Source organism: Microchirus variegatus (genome assembly GCF_963457635.1).
Source record: "Microchirus variegatus genome assembly, chromosome: 8".
Classification (NCBI taxonomy): domain Eukaryota; kingdom Metazoa; phylum Chordata; class Actinopteri; order Pleuronectiformes; family Soleidae; genus Microchirus; species Microchirus variegatus.
In genome coordinates, this window is record NC_139809.1 from 30,399,895 (window position 1) to 30,424,737 (window position 24,843).

The 24,843-nt window shown below is 38.9% G+C and overlaps 1 protein-coding gene across 1 annotated transcript in view; it reads right to left on the bottom strand.

The window, feature by feature from the left end:
- necab2 (N-terminal EF-hand calcium binding protein 2) overlaps positions 1-24,843 on the bottom strand; it is a gene marked incomplete at both ends in the record, with an annotated part of 148,089 nt that overhangs the window by 21,838 nt on the left and 101,408 nt on the right. The window contains one exon of the mRNA XM_083894319.1: positions 7,569-7,681. Within this exon, the coding sequence (XP_083750445.1) occupies positions 7,569-7,681 (113 nt within the window). The remainder of the gene's footprint in view (positions 1-7,568; positions 7,682-24,843) is intronic.

The following is a 24,843-nucleotide window of genomic DNA, read 5'->3' on the forward strand; positions in this document are numbered from 1 at the left end:
TTTTGGTCTAAAAAGGCGTCATACGTTGTCTGAAATTTGACTAAAACGAATTACTATGCTATGTCGTCCAACTTTGACAACTTTTGAGTAAAAAAGAAAATTTGGTCCAAAATTTGAAAAAACATCATACTATACTATGTCGTCCAAAATTTGACAATTTTATTGAAAAACATTTTTTGGTCTAAAAAGGCGTCACACGTCGTCTGAAATTTGACTCAAATGTAATACTATGCTATGTCGTCCAACTTTGACAACTTTTGAGTAAAAAAAGAATATTTGGTCCAAAATTTGAAAAAACGTCATACTATACTATGTCGTCCAAAATGTAACAATTTTTTTGAAAAACATTTTTTGGTCTAAAAAAGCGTCATACGTCGTCCGAAATGTGACTCAAACGTAATACTATGCTATGTCGTCCAACTTTGACAACTTTAGAGTAAAAAAAGAATTTGGTCCAAAATTTGAAAAAACGTCATACTATACTATGTCGTCCAAAATTTGACAATTTTTTTGAAAAACATTTTTTGGTCTAAAAAAGCGTCATACGTTGTCCGAAATGTGACTAAAACGTAATACTATGCTATGTCTTCCAACTTTGACAACTTTAGAGTAAAAAAAAATTTTGGTCAAAAATTTGAAAAAACATCATACTATACTATGTCGTGCAAAATTTGACAATTTTTTTGAAAAACATTTTTTGGTCTAAAAAAGCGTCATACGTTGTCCGAAATGTGACTAAAACGTAATACTATGCTTTGTCGTCCAACTTTGACAACTTTAGAGTAAAAAAAAATTTGGTCCAAAATTTGAAAAAACATCATACTATACTATGTCGTCCAAAATTTGACAATTTTTTTGAAAAACATTTTTTGGTCTAAAAAGGCGTCACACGTCGTCTGAAATTTGACTCAAACGTATTACTATGCTATGTCGTCCAACTTTGACAACTTTTGAGTAAAAAAAAATTTGGTCCAAAATTTGAAAAAACGTCATACTATACTATGTCGTCCAAAATGTAACAATTTTTTTGAAAAACATTTTTAGGTCTAAAAAAGCGTCATACGTCGTCCGAAATGTGACTCAAACGTAATACTATGCTATGTCGTCCATTTTTGACAACTTTAGAGTAAAAAAAAATTTGGTCCAAAATTTGAAAAAACATCATACTATACTATGTCGTCCAAAATTTGACAATTTTTTTGAAAAACATTTTTTGGTCTAAAAAGGCGTCATACGTTGTCTGAAATTTGACTAAAACGAATTACTATGCTATGTCGTCCAACTTTGACAACTTTTGAGTAAAAAAGAAAATTTGGTCCAAAATTTGAAATAACATCATACTATACTATGTCGTCCAAAATTTGACAATTTTTTTGAAAAACATTTTTTGGTCTAAAAAGGCGTCACACGTCGTCTGAAATTTGACTCAAATGTAATACTATGCAATGTCGTCCAACTTTGACAACTTTTGAGTAAAAAAAGAATATTTGGTCCAAAATTTGAAAAAACGTCATACTATACTATGTCGTCCAAAATGTAACAATTTTTTTGAAAAACATTTTTAGGTCTAAAGAAGCGTCATACGTCGTCCGAAATGTGACTCAAACGTAATACTATGCTATGTCGTCCAACTTTGACAACTTTAGAGTAAAAAAAGAATTTGGTCCAAAATTTGAAAAAACGTCATACTATACTATGTCGTCCAAAATTTGACAATTTTTTTGAAAAACATTTTTTGGTCTAAAAAAGCGTCATACGTTGTCCGAAATGTGACTAAAACGTAATACTATGCTATGTCTTCCAACTTTGACAACTTTAGAGTAAAAAAAAATTTGGTCCAAAATTTGAAAAAACATCATACTATACTATGTCGTCCAAAATTTGACAATTTAAAAAAAAAAACATGTTTTGGTCTAAAAAAGCGTCATACGTCGTCCCAAATGTGACTAAAACGTATTAATATGCTATGTCGTCCAACTTTGACAACTTTGGAGTAAAAAAACAATTTGGTCCAAAATTTGAAAAAACATCATACTATACTATGTCGTCCAAAATTTGACAATTTTTTTGAAAAACATTTTTTGGTCTAAAAAAGCGTCATACGTCGTCCGAAATGTGACTAAAACGTAATACTATGCTATGTTGTCCAACTTTGACAACTTTAGAGTAAAAAAAAATTTGGTCCTAAATTTGAAAAAACATCATACTATACTATGTCGTCCAAAATTTGACAATTTAAAAAAAACAAACATGTTTTGGTCTAAAAAAGCGTCATACGTCGTCCCAAATGTGACTAAAAATTTTTAGACAAGATTTTTTTGGTCCAAAATTTGACAAAAAGGTCATACTAACTTTTTCGTCCAAAATTTGAAACATTATTTGGGAAAAAATTGGTCCAAAATTTGATACAAACTTCATACTATGCTATGTTGTACAACATTTGAAAAAAATTAATTAATTAATTAATTTATTAATTAATTAATGTGAAATATTAAGCGTTATATTCATTGTACTGTTGTCATTTTTTATTTTTTATTTGTGCTATTGGTGCTGCTGATATTCTGGATTATTCATAGAATTGTACAGGTTTGTTAGACCCAAATGTTGTGTTTTTAAGTGTATAAGGTTAAGTTCTGTAAACTCTTAAACTGTTTGATCAATAAACATGTGGGAAATAACAAGGTTGTGTTTTCTGATGTGACGTTTACCCAGGACGACGCTGGTGTGATTTATTAAGTGCTCTGCTGCTGTAGTTCCTGTCTGAACCTGTAGAGGGCAGTGGGAGGACAGGGAAGCTGCTGCCGTCTTTACAGTGACAAACACTGGGGGCTTTAAAATGAAATAACAAGCCGCTGCTGTGTGAGCTCTGTGAGCTCCGGGATGTAATAAAGTGTTTGTTTGCGTGCAATCATACATTCAACCTAAAAAACAATTAGCAGGGAAGCAAATTAACTTTATATCTTACAGCGAGTTTGTGCAAAATGACATGAAGAGATGACGAGAGAGAGGGTGATGAGCAGTCGTCCTCCATCTCCTCCCTCATACATTATTTACCTCAGCTGCTTATAGAGGCTTTATATGCTGCCCTGGATGTGACTGATGATGATGATGAAGGTCACAATATGGTGCCCACATGCTGAAAAGTTGACGACCAAACACAAACTAAGAAGTAAGAGCCCTGAAATGGCATCTTTTGCTTGGTTCGGATGATGACATTTTTGAATCTTGCACCTGGCAAACACTCCATATTAAAATAATAATAATAATAAAAAAACCTAAAACTAAATCACGAATCAAAACTAAACAGAAAACTAAAAAAAGGTCACACCTAAATTAAAAGAAAAACCAATAAAAATGAAACTAAGACCAATAAAAACGAGCAAACTAATTAAACTGACTTATTGAAAAAACAAAAGGTCAAAACTAAATTAAAACTAAAACTTCATAACCCTGAAATAAACCTTTAAAGTTGTGGATCCCAAACACAAGATGTCCCCACAAAGATCTAATTTTACAAACACAGCTAGCTAGCGGAAGCTAACCATAGCCGTTTGTAACTTAACTAAATGTTGAAATCCAAGTTCTGAGCCTAAAACCAGGTCCTAACACTGACAAAGCCCTTTAAAGCTGTGGACCCCAAACACAGCTAGGTAGCGGAATCTAACCATAGCCAGTTTGAAACTTAACTAAATGTTGAAATCTCAGTTCTCCCAGTTCAAATCCTAACCCTAAAACCAGGTCTTACCCCTTAAAAAGCCCTTTAAAGCTGTGGATCCCAAACACAGCTAGCTAGCGGAAGCTAACCGTAGCCAGTTTGTAACTTAACTAAATGTTGAAATCCCAGTTCTCCCAGTTCTAATCCTAACCCTTAAACCAAGTCTTAGCCCTTAAAAAGCCCTTTAAATTTGGGAGCCCCAAACACAGCTAGCTAGCGGAAGCTATCCGTAGCCAGTTTGTAACTTAACTAAATGTTGAAATCCCAGTTCTCCCAGTTCTAATCCTATACCTAAAACCAGGTTTAACCCATAAAAAGCCCTTTAAAGCCGTGGATCCCAAACACAGCTAGCTAGCGGAAGCTAACCGTAGCCAGTTTGTAACTTAACTAAATGTTGAAATCCCAGTTCTCCCAGTTCTAATCCTAACCCTAAAACCAGGTTTTAACCCATAAAAAGCCCTTTAAAGCCGTGGATCCCAAACACAGCCAGCTAGCGGAAGCTAACCATAGCCAGTTTGCAACTTAACTAAATGTTGAATAAAGACCGTAAAAAAAAACATGGAGAAACGATGAATGGAGCTGATGAGTCTCCACAGCCTCCATTATCCCTGGGCTGATGTTGACAGTGAGGCCTTGATTACGACAGAAAAGGTCAGTGAACGCGGTGGTGCGGCGGCGACTGTAGAGTCACTTCATGAACGGACGCTGATTGTTCCTCTCGTCTTTCACAGTGATGACAAAAGCATGAGTGAGGTTTTGTACAACATGAATGAGGCCTGAGTGAGTGACTGACTCAGGTAAAGGTCACGTACGTAGAAAATCCTATCAAAGGTTTTCAGTGCTTTAAAAACACATACGCACGCACACACACACACACACACATTCTTTCATATGAAATGATAAGAGTTATGAGCTAAAATACGTTTATTTACGATCTGAACTGCTCATCTTTCAAGGATTGCTAAGGGAATGAAGCCAGATGTAGATATAGATCAGGACACGTATACAACGGCCATGGACAGATTCTTATCTTCCTCCTCTTCGTCTTCTTTGGGTTTATCGTCATCGTCTTTGTCTTCTTCTCCTACGTCTTCTTTGTCGTCTTCTTCTACTACATCATCTGTCTTCTTTTTCTACGTCATCTTTGTCGTCTTCTTCTACGTCATCTTTGTCGTCTTCTTCTACGTCATCTTTGTCGTCTTCTTCTACGTCATCTTTGTCGTCTTCTTCTACGTCATCTTTATCGTCTGCTACGTCATCTTTGTCGTCTGCTACGTCATCTTTGTCGTCTTCTACGTCATCTTTGTCGTCTTCTTCTACGTCATCTTTGTCGTCTTCTTCTACGTCATCTTTATCGTCTGCTACGTCATCTTTGTCGTCTTCTACGTCATCTTTGTCGTCTTCTTCTACGTCATCTTTGTCGTCTTCTACGTCATCTTTGTCGTCTTCTTCTATGTCATCTTTATCGTCTGCTACGTCATCTTTGTCGTCTTCTACGTCATCTTTGTCGTCTTCTTCTACGTCATCTTTGTCATCTTCTTCTACGTCATCTTTTTCTACATCATCTTTTTCGTCTTCTTCTTCGTCATCTTTGTCGTCTTCTACGTCATCTTTGTCGTCTTCTTCTACGTTATCTTTGTCGTCTTCTACGTCATCTTTATCGTCTTCTACGTCATCTTTGTCGTCTTCTTCTATGTCATCTTTATCGTCTGCTACGTCATCTTTGTCGTCTTCTACGTCATCTTTGTCGTCTTCTTCTACGTCATCTTTGTCATCTTCTTCTACGTCATCTTTTTCTACATCATCTTTTTCGTCTTCTTCTTCGTCATCTTTGTCGTCTTCTACGTCATCTTTGTCGTCTTCTTCTACGTTATCTTTGTCGTCTTCTACGTCATCTTTGTCGTCTTTTTCTACGTCATCTTTGTCGTCTTCTTCTACGTCATCTTTGTCGTCTTTTTCTACATCATCTTTGTCGTCTTCTTCTAAGTCATCTTTGTCGTCCTCTTCAACGTCATCTTTTTCGTCTTCTTCTTCGTCATCTTTGTCGTCTTCTACGTCATCTTTATCGTCTTTTTCTAAGTCATCTTTGTCGTCCTCTTCTACGTCATCTTTGTCGTCCTCTTCTACGTCATCTTTATCGTCTTGTACGTCATCTTTGACGTCTTCTACGTCTTCTTCTACGTCTTCTTCTTCTACGCCATCTTTGTCGTTTTCTACGTCATCTTTGTCGTTTTCGTCTTCTTCTACTTCTTTGTTGTCGTTGTCTTCTTCGTTCTCCGTCTTCATCTTCCTCGTCTTCTTTGCCCGTGAAGTGATTGTCTCTTGTGATCTTGGTCAAAATCAGTCTTTTGTCGTTTATCTTTCGGAGAGACAGGAGATCTTAGAATTTGTCTTTTCCCAGGCGTCGTTTGCTCTCTCTTTGCTCGACTTTACTCGCTCATTGTTCTGCACTTCACTTCAGAATCCAAGCACTTTCAATGACCGATGACCGATTTAAGAACGTTTTTCAATGACTTATTCCGTTATTGTGTTAAACGTCCACGACTAAAATGTTCCAAAAGTGCTTTGGCATCAGTGACAAACACAAATAAAAGTGAAGAAACACTTCCAGAGTGAGACCGAAGTGATTTAAGAAGGATTTGACGACAGTTTGTGTCTATTTTTAGAAATAAATAAAGTCAGTTATTATTTCCTCCAAAATCACTGCTTATCATGCAAATGCCTCCTGGACAAAAGCCCACTGCTGCTGCTGTCTCTAACCCTCTGGCACAGACTTTATATATAAATATATATATATATTTAACTCGACTGCAGTGCGCGGTGCAGGAAAAAGTCAGAAACACAGTAAAAGTGTAGTGAAGCAGAGACAGAAACTCAAAGTCTAACCAAGGGCATATGCAGAGTATGAGTCAGGGAATATGTACGAGGTATATTGAGTCTGAGCTCTGGACAAATCTCTGAGGATATTAAACTTTCACAGCACCCAAATCTCTGAGTGAGAGCTTTATAATAGACACAGCGTGTCTGTGTGTGAGTGTATATATATATATATATATATATATATATATTAGACTACTGTATATGCTACGGGGACGACGCACCATTCACTCTCTCGCTCGTACACTTTCTAATTCAGGTTTTAACCCTTAAAAAGCCCTTTAAAGTTGTGGACCCCAAACACAGCTAGCTAGCAGAAGCTAACCATAGCCAGTGTGTAACTTAACTAAATATTGATATCCCAGTTCTAATCCAAAAACCAGGTCCTAACCCTGACAAAGCCCTTTAAAGCTATGGACCCAAAACAGCTAGCTAGCGGAAGCTAACCATAGCCAGTTTGTAACTTAACTAAATGTTGAAATCCCAGTTCTCCCAGTTCTAATCCTAACTTTAAAACCAGGTTTTAACCCTTAAAAAGCCCTTTACAGCTGTGGATCCCAAACACAGCTAGCTAGCAGAAGCTAACCATAGCCAGTTCGTAACTTAACTAAATATTGATATCCCAGTTCTAATCCTAAAACCAGGTCCTAACCCTGACAAAGCCCTTTAAAGCTATGGACCCAAAACAGCTAGCTAGCGGAAGCTAACCATAGCCAGTTTGTAACTTAACTAAATGTTGAAATCCCAGTTCTCCCAGTTCTAATCCTAACCCTAAAACCAGGTCTTAACCCTTAAAAAGCCCTTTAAATTTGGGAACCCCAAACACAGCTAGCTAGTGGAAGCTAACTGTAGCCAGTTATGTGCGTTTGTTTAGCAACTGGGGTCCTGACACTGAAAATGGAGCACATCAAATATTTAACATGATTTGGTTTGTGGTGCAGCAGCAGCAGCAGCAGCAGCAGATGTGCAGACTTACTGAAAGCAGTCTCTCTGAGCGGAGACGTTCTTCAGGTACTGTTTCAGAGCCTCGCAGAACTCGCCGAGCTTCTTCTGGGAAACCACCATCTCCTGACGAATCAGCAGCAAGGACTGCACACACACACACACAGAGAGAGAGGGAGAAAGAGGTCAATTTGTATTTTAGTGCAAACAAGTATACGTTAAAAACACTGATCAATCACTTCTGAACACTTTCCTATGTCGATCCAAAATTAAAAGAAAAATTGACCGTAAAGTTTTGGTCCAAAATTTGACAAAAATGTCATACCATATTATGTTGTCCAAAATTTGAAAAAAAAAATTGACCAAAATTTTTTGGTCCAAATTTGACAAAAACGTCATACCATACTATGTTGTCCAAAATTTTAAAAAAAAATTTGACCAAAATTTTTTGGCCCAAATTTGACAAAAACGTCATACTATACTATGTTGACCAAAATTGTAAAAAAAAATTGACCAAAAATCTTTAGTCCAAAATTTGACAAAAACGTCATACCATACTGTCGTCCAAAATTTGAAAAAAAAAATTGACCCAAAATTTTTGTCCATAATTTGACAAAAACGTCATTCTATACTATGTTGACCAAAATTAAAAAAAAAATTTGACCAAAATTTCATGGTCCAAAATTTGACAAAAACGTCATACCATACTATGTTGTCCAAAATTTTTTAAAAAAATTTGACCAAAATTTTTGGCCCAAATTTGACAATAACGTCATTCTATACTATGTTGACCAAAATTGTAAAAAAAAATTGACCAAAAATCTTTAGTCCAAAATTTGACAAAAACTTCATACCACAGTCGTCCAAAATTTGAAAAAAAAAATTGACCCAAAATTTTTGTCCATAATTTGACAAAAACGTCATTCTATACTATGTTGACCAAAATTTAAAAAAAAATTTGACCACAATTTCATGGTCCAAAATTTGACAAAAACGTCATACCATACTATGTTGTCCAAAATTTGAAAAAAAAATTTGACCAAAATTTTTGGCCCAAATTTGACAATAACGTCATTCTATACTATGTTGACCAAAATTGTAAAAAAAAATTGACCAAAAATCTTTAGTCCAAAATTTGACAAAAACTTCATACCACAGTCGTCCAAAATTTGAAAAAAAAAATTGACCCAACATTTTTGTCCATAATTTGACAAAAACGTCATTCTATACTATGTTGACCAAAATTTAAAAAAAAATTTGACCACAATTTCATGGTCCAAAATTTGACAAAAACGTCATACCATACTATGTTGTCCAAAATTTGAAAAAAAAAATTGACCAAAATTTTTTGGTCCAAATTTGACAAAAACGTCATACCATACTATGTTGTCCAAAATTTGAAAAAAAAATTTGACCAAAATTTTTTGGCCCAAATTTGACAAAAACGTAATTCTATACTATGTTGACCAAAATTGTAAAAAAAAATTGACCAAAAATCTTTAGTCCAAAATTTGACAAAAACGTCATACCATACTGTCGTCCAAAATTTGAAAAAAAAAATTGACCCAAAATTTTTGTCCATAATTTGACAAAAACGTCATTCTATACTATGTTGACCAAAATTAAAAAAAAATTTGACCACAATTTCATGGTCCAAAATTTGACAAAAACGTCATACCATACTATGTTGTCCAAAATTTGAAAAAAAAATTTGACCAAAATTTTTTGGCCCAAATTTGACAAAAACGTCATACCATACTATGTTGACCAAAATTGTAAAAAAAAATTGACCAAAAATCTTTAGTCCAAAATTTGACAAAAACGTCATACCATACTATGTCGTCCAAAATTTGAAAAAAAAAATTGACCCAAAATTTTTGTCCATAATTTGACAAAAACGTCATTCTATACTATGTTGACCAAAATTAAAAAAAAAATTTGACCACAATTTCATGGTCCAAAATTTGACAAAAACGTCATACCATACTATGTTGTCCAAAATTTGAAAAAAAAATTTGACCAAAATTTTTTGGCCCAAATTTGACAAAAACGTCATACCATACTATGTTGACCAAAATTGTAAAAAAAAATTGACCAAAAATCTTTAGTCCAAAATTTGACAAAAACGTCATACCATACTGTCGTCCAAAATTTGAAAAAAAAAATTGACCCAAAATTTTTGTCCATAATTTGACAAAAACGTCATTCTATACTATGTTGACCAAAATTGTAAAAAAAATTTGACCAAAATTTCATGGTCCAAAATTTGACAAAAACGTCATACTATACTATGTCGTTAATTTTTTTTTTGACAAATGGAGTATAGCATGTTTTAGCAACCTAAGGAAGTGATTTCAATGAAAACAAAGTGAGGACCGGCCAAAATGTCCTCACTCCGTAAAAATTACCTCACTTTGTTGGTTAAAAACCCTCCCTGGTCCTCAGTATGCCCCAAGAACAAGAACGAACACACACACACACACACTGTACCAACTCAATTAGAAACACAACATCACCCAGCAACCTCAGTTAATCGAATCACTAGCACTCCATTAACCGTCCGGCCTCCCTGACCAAATCACAGCGATTACATCTGCTCCCCCCCCCCCCCCCCACGCTGCGGCCCTGCAGGGGCCATCAATCTGAGGCCGTTTTCACCGTCCTGCAGAACCTCTTTGTTAACGGTCAGTAACTCCACGTCACCACAGAGCCAGGTGCAGTCTTCAGATGTGTACTAACGGAGCGCCTCAAGGCTGCGTTGTCGGTCCTTTAACTCTTCTTTATATTTAAGATTCTTTAAAGATCTAAAACACGCTCAACACTAGAGGATCGTTTGCCAAATCTCGGTCACGATCTCGACTCGTTCTGATCGTCGTGAAGAACAGATTATGTGGATAAATGATCCTGTAGAGTGAGGGATTAACAGACCATGTACAATTACAAGGATCATGTATCCAACACGTATCTAAAGTCTTTGTACATCTTTAATCTGTGTACTAATAATACTGTCACGTTTACTTTAAAAACTGTTTATGTACTAATGATGAGAAACTGTGTATTTATGTACTAATGATGTCACGTTTACTTTAAAAACTGTGTATTTATGTACTAATGATGTCACGTTTACTACAGAAACTGTGTATTTATGTACTAATTATGTCACATTTACTTTAAAATCTGTGTATTTATGTACTAATGATGTCACGTTTGCTATAGAAACTGTGTATTTATGTACTAATGATGTCACGTTTACTATAGAAACTGTGTATTTATGTACTAATGATGAGAAACTGTGTATTTATGTACTAATGATGTCACGTTTACTACAGAAACTGTGTATTTATGTACTAATGATGTCATGTTTACTATAGAAACTGTGTATTTAAGTACTAATGATGAGAAACTGTGTATTTATGTACTAATGATGTCACGTTTACAATAGAAACTGTGTATTTATGAACTAATTATGTCACATTTACTTTAAAAACTGTGTATTTATGAACTAATGATGAGAAACTGTGTATTTATATACTAATGATGTAACGTTTACTACAGAAACTGTGTATTTATGTACTAATGATGTCATGTTTACTATAGAAACTGTGTATTTATGTACTAATGATGAGAAACTTTGTATTTATGTACTAATGATGTCACGTTTATGAAGTTTATAAAGGTTCCACCAAGAACCCTTTTAAAACCCTTTATTCAGGAAAGGGGTTTTAAAGGGTTCTCTGGATCAAAAATGGTTCTTACTGGAACCATAAGTGTTACCAAGAACCCTTGAAAAACCCTTTCTTTGGGGAAAAGGGTTTTTCAGAAGCAAACGGTTCCAGGTAGAACCTCAGCCCTTGAAGAAGAACCCTTTTGGAACCCTTATTTCTAAGAGGTGACTCACTGCTATGAAAACATGCTCAGAAGACGGAGCGACGGCTTAACTCTCGCTAAATAATGGACGTTAACGTTAACACAGCGATCGTTTACATGACGATGGTTTAATGTTTAATGTCTCAAATCCAGATTACGTCCATTTGTTTCCCCTCACAGACTCTCTGCATTCTAAGCATCGGATTATATTCAGTCCGTCGAGTTCTGCGATATATATATCGCTCGATTTAAAGTGAAGCGTAACCACGCAGCGTAAAAAGAGCAACGTACGATAAACAACCACCATGTGAGGTGGAACGTTCATCGGAAAACCAATAATGCAGAATCCTGCAGCTCATCGTCTCACAGTAATAACTACTGATTGCATAATATATGATATAGTGTGTGTGTGTGTGTGTGTGTGTGTGTGTGCGTCAGCATCGACTGTGCTAACCCAGCTTATTATTTCACCCATAAAAACCCAGCAAAATTAGCGCAGTGTGTATGTTTCTGTCTTTATGGGACGCGCGGGCGAGTCGGCGTGATTTGGACGAGCGCTCGCCTTACTACCGCAGCAGATAGTGAGCTGCGGCTTCCTCCACATCGCTTGTATAAATATATTGATTTTTTTTTGCCCTCCTCCCTGTAAGAACTCAGCGACGGTTATTTCATCTTCTAAATAAAAGACGGAGGACGGAAAAAAGAGATGAGAAAGAATGGTTTCTGGCTGCTGTTCCGTTGCCAAATAGTGAGACGAGTGTCGAAATGTTCGCGTCGTCGTCTTTGGACGAGGATTCTAAAATGAGGACGAGGATTTTGTCCCGATGAGGACGACTGGTCCTGACGAGGTCAGAGACAGAGACAAAGGTCCTTAACACACACACACACACACAGTCTGGTTTTCATAACCCTAACCCTAACTCTAATGTTTTGGCGTCATGTGGCGCCACCTACCGCCGTCTACCAATCACTGCAGTCAGTAGAGTCTCAGCTGCCGAGCGACCACGGAATTTTGAATCTGAGTGTAGTAACCGTTTTTGGCCACATTCTTACATATGGCGCCTTTAACCATCACAACTAAGTACCTAACCTTAACCCCTAATGGTGAAAAAACCCTTTAAAGTCATGAGTCCATGACAAAATGTGTCCCACTAGGTCAAAATGACCTAAAAAAAGATAGTTTTTTTTAATGTCTTTTTTGGACAAGATATATATATATATACAAGTACATATAATATGTCTTTCATACCCGAGTGAGGACACTTATCCTTACCTTAACCATCACAACTAAGTGCCTAACCTTAACCCCTAACCCTAACGGGAAAAAAACCCTTAAAGTCAAGTCATGGGTCCATGACAAAGTGTCCCCCACAAGGTCAAATTGTCCCCAAAAAGATGTCCTTTTTGGATATACATACACAAGTACACCCCCGACCCCCCCCCCCCCACACACACACATTGATATGCACACCCCTCCCCCCCATTGAGCATTACAATAATGTATAAAAGATGCAGAGATCATTACCCTCTATCAAGGACACACACACACACACACACACACACACACACACACACACACACACACACACACACACACACACACACACACACACACACACACACACACACACACACACACACACACACACACACACACACCTCAGGACATGAGGACAAGCCAAAATGTCCTCACTCCCTGTGAACACACACATCGCCTCAGTGAGGACACAGCACTGACATAAAGCCTTATCTTATCTTAACCTTAACCATCACAACCAAGTGACCCTTAACCTAAAACCAGGTCTTAACCCTGAACAAAAAAGGCCTTTTCTAATGTGTAAAGGTCACAGTTAGAGTTGGGGTCCTCACAGCTGTAGGAAGACAAACACGTGTGTTTGTTGTGCTGCAGAATACTGGGTATGAAAATGGGGGGAAGTGAAAGTGTGTGTGTGTGTGTGTGTGTGTGTGTGTGTGTGTGTGTGTGTGTGTTATAGTTATAGAGATGTGTGTGTGTGGGGGGGAACCAGTGTGGCGTTACCATGGGAACTGGGAAATACCATTTCCTCAGCTCAGGTCTTCATGTCACACCTCTTGTCGTTCTTGACTCTTTGGTCTTCTCCCTCAGGTCTTTTCCTCTCTCTCTCTCTCTCTCTCTTTTATTCCTCTCTCTTCCTCATTCTTCCTCTCACTTCATCATCATCATCATCATCATCACTCCTTCTTCTTCTTCCCCTGAGCTTAAAGGAATCCCTCCTTTTATTCAAAGAGCACAACTGTGTCATTAGCTCAGGGATGATTTGCATATCTCCTCTCTGTAGATGGATGAGTCCTGAGCTCAGGCTGCAGCTCTGGGAATAGAATAATAATACTTTTGATTTTTTTTACTTTTTAGTGCCTTTAGCATCCTGTCCTTGGTTTTGTTTCTGGCTATTTGCTATAAAAGTTAACGCTGTAGTGCGTAACTTTTCAATATAAACAAAAAAAACCAGCAGTTTGAAGGCATTTAAAGCTGCAGTGGCCACTTGGTGGCAGAGTTTCACAACTATCTGTGTGTGTGTGTGTGTCCAACCAGCAAAACAGAGCAAAATTAGCATTAACCTGGGACTTTCTTTATATCTATCTAATAGCCAAAACATAGGTTAAAGTGAGCTAAAATTCTAAAATAGTAGCTAGCTATTTGTTTGTTTAGCATACATTTGGGTTAAGGTGAGCCAAAATCTATCTATCTATCTATCTATCTATCTATCTATCTATCTATCTATCTATCTATCTATCTATCTATCTATCTATCTATCTATCTATCTATCTATCTATCTATCTATCTATCTCGAATAGCTAAAACATAGGTTAAAGTTAGCTAAAATTCTAGCTAACTATTTGTTTGAGTGGCATAAGTTTGGGATAAAGTGAGCTAAAATACTATCTATCTATCTATCTATCTATCTATCTATCTATCTATCTATCTATCTATCTATCTATCTATCTATCTATCTATCTATCTATCTATAATAACTAAAACAGGTTATGGTTAGCTTAAATTCTAGCTAGCTATTTGTTTGTTTAGCATAAATTTGATGCAATCACGGGAATGACGTCAAAGATACGTCTCGATGTCTTTTTTAAGGGAAAAAGAGAGGACAAATCTGCAGATGGGGAAACTTTACAAGACTTTTAAGACACAAACTAATTACCGTTTACTAATAAATAATTTAAATCTACTGCTTTATCCTCCAAACGAGGGCCTGCTGGTTCCAATCCTAGCTAGCACAACCATTCACTCACACCTCGGCTCGATTTATGGCCCTCGTAAACAAAAGGACCAGGTGTTATGGTAGCGGAAACTTTACCGTAAAAACGTACGAACTTAGTTAGTGCGACATGAATAGAACACTTGTCAAATCCATAGAATAGTAAAGTCCTGACGTTGCGCCTCCTCCTCAATAAAAACTCCTGATAATGCAACACCAGCTGAAATAAATTCACTTTTTTTACGGCCTCCACCTTCACTCACTCAGTGGTTTGATCTGACAAACAGAGATTTCACCGTCTCTCTGAGGCTGCGTCTCCTTTTTATCCCTGTGATTCTCTCTATCTCACACATCTACACATCTCACACATCTACACATCTCACACATCTACACACCTACACATCTGCACATCTCACACATCTACACACCTACACATCTGCACATCTCACACATCTACACATCTGCACATCTCACACATCTACACATCTGCACATCTCACACATCTCACACATCTACACACCTACACATCTGCACATCGCACACATCTACACATCTGCACATCTCACACATCTCCACATCTGCACATCTCACACATCTACACATCTACACACCTACACATCTCACACATCTCACACATCTACACATCTCACACATCTACACATCTCACACATCTCACACATCTACACACCTACACATCTGCACATCGCACACATCTACACATCTGCACATCTCACACATCTCACACATCTACACATCTCACACATCTACACACCCTGTGAAATCCTCTGATGCAACCTCGCCTGTGTTATCTATTCTTCGCTCTGCAAGGATCTATCCTCCATCTCAGTGAATCTCTCATGAATGTGGCCACGCTGCTGCTGCATCTCCGCTCACAGATGACATCCAGCAGTTAGAAGAAGAAGAAGAAGAAGAAGAAGAAGATCTGTGATCCAGATTCCACACAAATAGGGGAATTCCTGAGGTTTTCCCAGAGCAGCCTGAGAGACAAAGTGTCTCCAGTGAGTCCGAGGTCTTCGTCTGGAACATCCTCTCGGTGGGACATGGCCTGGAAAACACCTCACCAGGGAGGTTCCATTTTTAAAAACAGCCGCAGCAAGGAGAGACTAATCCATCCATCTTCTACTGCACTCTTAGAAATAAGAGTTCTTCTACAAGGCCTGAGGTTCTACCTGGAACCATTTGCTTCTGAAAAACCCTTTTCCCAGAAGAAAGTTTTTTTCAAGGGTTCTTGGTAACACTGATGGTTCCAGTAAGAACCATTTTGATCCAGAGAACCCTTTAAAACCCCTTTCCTGAATGAAGGGTTTTAAAAGGGTTCTTGATGGAACCTTTATAAAAAGGTTCTACCTGGAGCCAAAAAGGGTTCTCCAATGAGGACAAGCCGAAGAACCTTTTATGGTTCTACTCAGCACTTTTATTTCTAAGAGTGTGTTTTATCCTCCATATAAGGTTCTTCGGCTTGTCCTCACAGAAGAACCCTTTTGGCTCCAGGTAGAACCCTTTCCCGGCACCTGGAACCCTTTTGGAGGGTTCCACCAACCCCTTTATTGAGGGGGTTTTAAAGGGTTCTCTGGATCAAAATGGTTCTTACTAGAACCATTGGTGTCACCAAGAACCCTTGAAAAACCCTTTCCTCTGGGAAAAGTGATTTTTCAGAAGCAAATGGTTCCAGGTAGAACCTCAGTCCTTTTGGAACCCTTGTTTCTAAGCGTGTATCACATAAAAAAAGCAGCATAAAGGCCTCTTCTTTTCCGCGACGACATTGACGCCGTAGCGATATTGACATTATGCTTCATGTCCACTCAGAGTGAAATAATGCTGCACTCAGGTGAAGTGTGTAACTGTGTGTAACAGTGTGTAACAGTGTGTAACTGCGTGTAACAGCGTGTAACTGTGTGTAACTGTGTAAAACTGCGTGTAACTGCGTGTAAGTGCGTGTAAGTGCGTGTAACTGCGTGTAAGTGCGTGTAACTGCGTGTAAGTGCGTGTAACTGCGTATAACTGCGTGTAAGTGCGTGTAACTGCGTGTAAGTGCGTGTAACTGCGTGTAACTGCGTGTAAGTGCGTGTAACTGCGTGTAAGTGCGTGTAACTGCGTGTAACTGCGTGTAACTGCGTGTAAGTGCGTGTAACTGCGTGTAACTGCGTGTAAGTGCGTGTAACTGCGTGTAACAGTGTGTAACTGCGTGTAACAGTGTGTAACTGCGTGTAACTGCGTGTAACAGTGTTTAACTGTGTGTGTAACTGTGTGTAACTGTGTGTAACTGCGTGTAACTGTGTGTTTTTTTACCGTTTATATTCTCCTGTACTTTTATTTTCCTTTGTTCTTCCTGACCTTCACTTTTTCACTTTCCACAGAACAACATGCGACGCACTCTTTTTTGTGCGGTTAAGTGGTTTCACTGCTGTGTTCAGAGGATGAATCGATAATGAAAGCAAAGCCACAGACGACTTTCACCCCCCGGAGATTCCAAGTGTTTGTTAAAACTGTTTAGTCACTTTAAAAAAGAGAGGCGTCGCTGTGAGTCGCTCGATGTTTGTAAATGAGGCGGAAATAAACTCCTCTGACTTTAATCACTCGCCTCAGGGTTTTTTTAAAGGCAAAAAAAAACATGTGTTGTTATTCTGTTAAAAAGTGGCATTTAAAGAGATAAAATGTATGATTTGATATCGCTATAAAAATATGTAAATACAAGTCAATTTATCAATATAAATCATGTTATTGAGCTTAAAAAATGGCATTTACAGAGAAAATGTTTTCTTCTAGATGGATTAAAAAATAACAAATACAGGCTTAAATGTCATTATTTGGGGGTGAAATCAAGTAGTTGTACTTAAAAGGTGGTATTAAAAGAGTAAAATAAATAAAAAATAAATAATGATTTGTTTTCAGTTATCTGATTTGATATCGCTTTGAAAAATCAATTCTAACCATATTAAAAAAAATAACAAATCCAGGGTTAAATCTACTTTTCTGCGGCTTAAATCATGTAGTTGCACTTAAAAAGTGGCATTTAAGAGTTAAAATTATATATAATAATAATAATAATGATTTGTTTTCAGTTATCCTTTAAAAAAATAATAATTCTAGACAAAAAAATAACAAATACAGAGTTAAAAGTACTTTTTTGGAGGGAGTAAATCATGTTATTGAGTTTAAAAATAGGCATTTAAAGAGTTAAAATTAATAAATAATGATTTGTTTTCAGTTATCTGGTTTGTTATCGTTTTGAAAAAAAAAATCTGTTCTTGACAGTTCAAAAAAATAACAAATACAGGGTTAAATGTCAATTTTTGGGGGGGATAAATTATGTTATTGAGCTTAAAAAGTGACATTTACAGAGAATAAAATGCTAAAAAGGAAGAAAATAATGTTTTTTTTTCAGTTATATTTGACGTTGCTTTGAAAAATCAATTCTAGATGGATTAAAAAAATAAATACAGAGTTAAATCTATTTTTTGGGGGGTAGAAAATCATGTAGGTGCACCTAAAAAGTGTCATTTAAAGAGTTAAAATACTAAAAAGAAGAATGAATTATTAATTTTCAGTTAAAAAAAATCAATCAAAACAGTAAAAAAAATATATAAATACAGTGTTAAATGAATGAATGAATGAATAAATGATCTAAAGCTCGCGTACCACTGGTGGTGCATGTACCACACTTTGAGAACCAGGAAAAAATAAATAAAATCTGAGTTTAAACCTCAAAATCCCTTTTAATGTTTAATATTCTGCAGGAGTTTCAGCAGAGATTGGGTCAAAATTCACAGCTTTTTCCAGTATCTTGTGATTCTTGAGTGATTTCATGCTCTGCTAAACAGAACCAATAAACTCATTATGCATCACTTTCTTTACATTATTGTGTAGGTTATAGGTTATAGGTCTTCAAAGATATTTTAAAACATGTAGTCTCTTAGATAAACTGGAGTTTATATCATATACATATATATATATATATATATATATATATAAAGGCCATTGTTTCTAAAGATAAAAACATAGTGCGATTCAAAATAAACCAAAGAAGCACATTGAGCTGAGGCTCATTTCACACGTTTGGTTTTCCGTTAAATTGATTTTTCTCGCTAAACACACACAAAAAAACCCAAAAACAATGGATTATTCCCGAGGGGGAAATGTGAGCATGTGACCTCGCGTCAATGTGAGGTCAGAGGTCAAACTCTGCTCGAGCACCTGGAGCTGGCAGGGATTTTTCCTCAATGACACTTCAGCGCTGGGCGGTGGTGGAGGAGGGCAAGTATCCTGCAGGCACCTCTGGGCATATTTCACCTGAACTGCTGGTGTGAAACATAAATACTGTCGGATTCCTGCTCTGCTCGATGATTCAAAGACAGAAGAACCTCCACCAGAGGCCTGACCTCTCTCTCTCTCCCCCCTTCTCAAACTTGTTTCTCCTCTCAATAATTCACCAACGTGGTCATAAATACAGATAAATAAACGAACAAAGCTTCACCGTCTGCAAAGTTCTCTCGCAGAGAAACGTCTGAACTCGCACAGACGTCATCCGACCCTCGAGAATCAGCACGGTAAATCCGCAGCAGTAAAACAACACACGGCGCTCTTTACGCAGCCGCCACTTCATCACCCGTTTAACCTCGAATTCATTACAAAAGTCGTAAAAAACGACAGCGCGACAAATGTGTTTGAGGAAGACGTCAGCCGTTAAAAACGCTGACTGGGACCGACCGTCGTCAGGTGGTGACTGTGAGTGTGGATCGCGGAGGATGTTGGAATGGATGCAAACGGCCGTCTTTCATGCAAACACCTTCACCTGTCAGTATGTGAGTCGACCACGCTGATGAATGGGCCTGTTGTCCTTGTTCCAGTGCAAGACATGAAGTGAAGCTGCCTCCACTGAAGGCCCTGGTAAACTTCCGCGGGGACCAAACGTGCACCGTGCGCATGGCGCGAATTGTGTCATCAACACACAAATCACTCAAATCAATTTACGCCTGTTCCGAACGTACAAAACCCCCGTTCCGAACGTACAAAACCCCCTGTTCCGGATGCCCGTTCCGAACGAATCAAATGCACTTTCCAGATGCCCGTTCCGAACGTACCAAACCCCCGTTCCGAACGTACAAAACCCCTTGTTCCGGATGCCCCTTCCGAACGAATCAAATGCACTTTCCAGATGCCCGTTCCGAACGTACCAAACCCCCTTTTCCAGATTCCCGTTCCGAACGTACCAAACCCCCGTTCTGAACGTACCAAACCCCCCTTCCAGATGCCAGTTCCGAACGTACCAAACACCCGTTCCAAACATACCAAACGTTTGTTCCGAAAGTACAAAACCCCCTGTTCCGGATTCCCGTTCCGAACGTACCAAATGCCCGTTCCAAACGTACCAAACACCCTGTTCGGATGCCCGTTCCGAACGTACCAAACACCTGTTCAAAAAGTACAAAACCCCCTGTTCCGGATGCCCGTTCCGAAAGTACAAAACGCCCATTCCGAACGTACCAAACCCCCTATTCTGAATGCCCGTTCCGAATGTACCAAACCCCTGTTCTGAACGTACCAAACCCCCTGTTCCGGATGCCCGTTCCGAAAGTACAAAACGCCCATTCCGAACGTACCAAACCCCCTATTCTGAATGCCCGTTCCGAATGTACCAAACCCCTGTTCTGAACGTACCAAACCCCCGTTCCGGGTTCCCATTCCGAACATACCAAATGCCCGTTCCAAAAGCCTTTTCCAAAGGAGTACGAGCAGGTTTGTCGGCACAGGTTGGTGATCCTATAGGACAAGTTTGTCAAGGCAAAAAAAAAAGAAGAAGACCAAGGCAGAAGGAAGGAGCCGTGAAGCTGGCGACAACGTGCATTTATTCTCTTCTTCTACTTCTTTGGTAGGAATGCGTCTTATGCCCTGCGTCCAGACCTGTGCTGCCGCCCGATGGTGAAGTGGGACACTACAGGACCCTGACACCAGGATCTGTGACCTGGTGCGTGGAAGCATACCACTGACCTCACACCGGAGGATTTTCCACAGACATGATGGACTTTATCGTGAGAAAGCACAGACTGGACTGATCCAAGACAAGACACAGGACCGCGCATTTTAACCGTTTAATCAAACGACTTCAGGGAGGAGATTCCAGGGATTTGGGATCTCACAGAAACTCTCGTTATTTAACGTGACTTCAGAATATAAACAGACAGTTGGCGTCGCTCCACTGCCCATACGTTTTAGGATTAATTATGAAACACTTTTATTTGTTTGTTAATCCCTTAATGGCCTCGCTTGATGGAATTATCTGCCTCTGCACATTAGAACGTCCTCTCTCTTCCCTGTGTTTGTTTTCAAATCTCTAATTAAAACTCTTTTCATTGACCTTTGACACTATTTAAGTGTTGGCATCGTTCTATGTTATGTTTGCTTTAAAATGCTCTACGTATAAAGTCCCAATCAACATTATTATAAATGACTAAAACATGTTTGTTTTTAGTCAAACTGACACAATAATACTGCTTTTTTTTTTTCTAATGTCATCTAATGTAATCAGCCGCTCCACTGGCGCTCGTCTACAGGCTTCACACAGACACATATGTGACCTTTAAATGCTGCGCAAACAGCAATTAAAATTCGTCTAACAACCCCACATGTGTGAATCACAAAAAGAGTCCACCTCTGATTAAATATTGCATGTTTAAAGGTCTCAAAAATACACAACACACACACACAAACTAGTAGTAGTAGTTTTAAAGCTTTTAGCAGAGCTCGGACAGCAATGAGCTGGAGGAAGCTCTAAATAGATCTGCTGCTCTTTAGCATCAAAAAGGATCCAATCGAGTTAGGACAGACATTTTTATCAAAAACGCTCCCCTGAGGTTTTTTCTGAGCTTGACACAAAGTGAGGAGGAGACCCCAAACTCTCTAGAGGGATTATTATAGTGTTACCATCTGGACTGGGAACGTTTCAGGATCCCACAGGACATGAGGAAGTGGTGGAAAGATGTTTAGCCTGTGACCCCGACCTCAGATACGGCCAAATTCATAGTTTCCATGGCTGAACAGTTTGCTGCCCATGTCTACGAGAGTACGCCAGGACTCTAGGCTTGTAAATGTCACGCTTTAGTTGAAATAGGATAGCTCATCTTCTCCTTTGGACATTAGCGCTAACATAAGCTATGTGAGACTCTCTGAAGACACAGATGCGACCCAATCAGGATATAGTGGTATAGTATGTTTTCCTGGGCGGCCGTGGCTTCAGTTTGACATAGTTATTTTGTCTTTGGTCGCACGCACCAAACGTTCCAAATGCTAGTTCCAAATGCCCGTACCAGATGCACGTTCCAAGCGTACTTTCCAAAAAGCTAGTTCCAAACGCATGTACCAAACGCCCGTTCGGAATGCACGTTCCAGACGTCCATACCAAACGCACCTTCCGAACGCCCGTTCCAACTAGGGTTTGGAACTAGCATTTGGAATTAGTGTTTGGAATGGGCGTTTGGAACATGCATTCCGAACGTGCGTTTGGTACATACAAAATGTTCCAAATGCTAGTTCCAAACGCCCATACCAAACACACTTTCCGAAAGGTAGTTCCAAACGCTAGTTCCAAATACATGTACCAAACGCACCTTCCAAACATACGTTCTGAATGCATGTTCCGTTGGCTAGCTCCAAACGCACGTTCTGAAGGCTAGCTCCAAGCGCACGTTCTGAAGGCTAGCTCCAAACGCACTTTCCGAAGGCTATCTCCGAACGCACATACCAAATGCCCGTTGCAAACACTAATTCCAAACACACGTACCAAACGCACCTTCCAAACACACGTTCTGAATGCACGTTCCGAAGGCTAGCTCCAAGCGCACGTTCTGAAGGCTAGCTCCAAACGCACGTTCTGAAGGCTAGCTCCAAGCGCACGTTCTGAAGGCTAGCTCCAAACGCACGTTCTGAAGGCTAGCTCCAAGCGCACGTTCTGAAGGCTAGCTCCAGACGCACGTTCTGAAGGCTAGCTCCAAGCGCACGTTCTGAAGGCTAGCTCCAAACGCACGTTCTGAAGGCTAGCTCCAAACGCACGTTCTGAAGGCTAGCTCCAAACGCACGTTCCGAAGGCTAGCTCCAAACGCACGTTCCGAAGGCTATCTCCGAACGCACATACCAAATGCCCGTTGCAAACACTAATTCCAAACACACGTACCAAACGCACCTTCCAAACACACATTCTGAATGCACGTTCCGAAGGCTAGCTCCAAGCGCACGTTCTGAAGGCTAGCTCCAGACGCACGTTCTGAAGGCTAGCTCCAAGCGCACGTTCTGAAGGCTAGCTCCAAAAGCACGTTCTGAAGGCTAGCTCCAAACGCACGTTCTGAAGGCTAGCTCCAAACGCACGTTCTGAAGGCTAGCTCCAAGCGCACGTTCTGAAGGCTAGCTCCAAACGCACGTTCTGAAGGCTAGCTCCAAACGCACGTTCCGAAGGCTAGCTCCAAACGCACGTTCCGAAGGCTATCTCCGAACGCACATACCAAATGCCCGTTGCAAACACTAATTCCAAACACACGTACCAAACGCACCTTCCAAACACACGTTCTGAATGCACGTTCCGAAGGCTAGCTCCAAGCGCACGTTCTGAAGGCTAGCTCCGAACGCACATACCAAATGCCCGTTGCAAACACTAATTCCAAACACACGTACCAAACGCACCTTCCAAACACACGTTCTGAATGCACGTTCCGAAGGCTAGCTCCAAACGCACGTTCTGAAGGCTAGCTCCAAACGCACGTTCCGAAGGCTAGCTCCAAACGCACGTACCAAATGCCCGTTGCAAACACTGATTCCAAACGTCTGTACCAAACGCACCTTCCGAACTGCCCGATCCAACTAGGGTTTGGAACTAGCATTTGGAATTAGTGTTTGCAACGTGCGTTGGGAACTAGGGGCGGCCATGGCTTCAGTTGGACATAGATATTTTGTCTTTGACCCACGTACAAAACGTTCCACATGCACGTTCCGAAAGCTAGTTCCAAACGGTAGTTCCAAATGCATGTACCAAACGCCCGTACCAAAAACGCCTTCCGAACGTACGTTCCAACTAGGGTTTGGGACTAGGTTTTGGAATTAGTGTTTGGAATTAGTGTTTGGAACGTGCGTTTGGAACTAGGGCGGTCGTGGCTTCAGATGGACGTAGTTATTTTGACTTCTTCTTTTTTCTTCTCATGCATTTTTCCAGGTTTTGGATACAGATTTTTGTTTGAGATTTAATCTCATACAAGTTCTCAAACAAAAACAAAAATCTTTGTTCTGGTCATCTCCAAAAACCGTGCAGCCTTGGCAGTCGTTCCTCTGGTTCTCCGAGAGGATGGAAGTGTCTAAACACGCAGAGAAGTGGAAACAACGATCGTCTGACACTGCGCAAAGAAAAATAAAATCCACCTACGAGTTTATTAACCACTAATTAACACATTGTCTTGTTAATTTGTTGATGAGTTTTGGAGGAGGTGTTAGCTTTGCTGCTTTGTGTTTTCCTGGCTCACGTCTTCACTGAATAGTTTGTGAGATGCCAACGAGGGCTTTTTTTTTTAAGGCTCCCACACAGATATGACAACAGTCCTTAATTATTCGTTTAAAAGTACAATCACTATTAGTAGAGTTACATTTAATGGGAAACCTGCAGTATGTAGCCTTCAGTTAGCATCAAAACTCAAAGGACAATTAGTTTGTCCATTTAGGGCTACCGTAGAAGCATAACGGTGGTCTCTGTGGAGCTATAACTATAAAAGCCTCATTCTGGGGTAATGAAAAAAAAAATATATATATATATATATATAAAGAAGTATCATTATATTATCTTAAATTAAAGTCAAGCCTCATTAAAATAAAAAAAATAAAAATCCATATTTAAATGTTTTTATTTAGTGTTTTATTAATTACTTTAGTTTATCAGTTTTGTTCCAATTACTACATTTTAATTTGACGAAATTATTAATGACACTGATTTTGTATATGTACTGTTAAGAGTTTAAAAGCTGCAGCAGCTTAAAAACAAACCTGAATGTTTTACGTGTTTATTACTGAAATCCATGGTTCTCAAACTGTGGTACGTGAGCCTCCTGTGGTCGCTACGTGGAGGAAAATCTGAATTTCTTTGACCGGAGAGCAAAGAAAATGAAACAAAAAAACGATAATTAAAGTTTCCATCTTAATCTA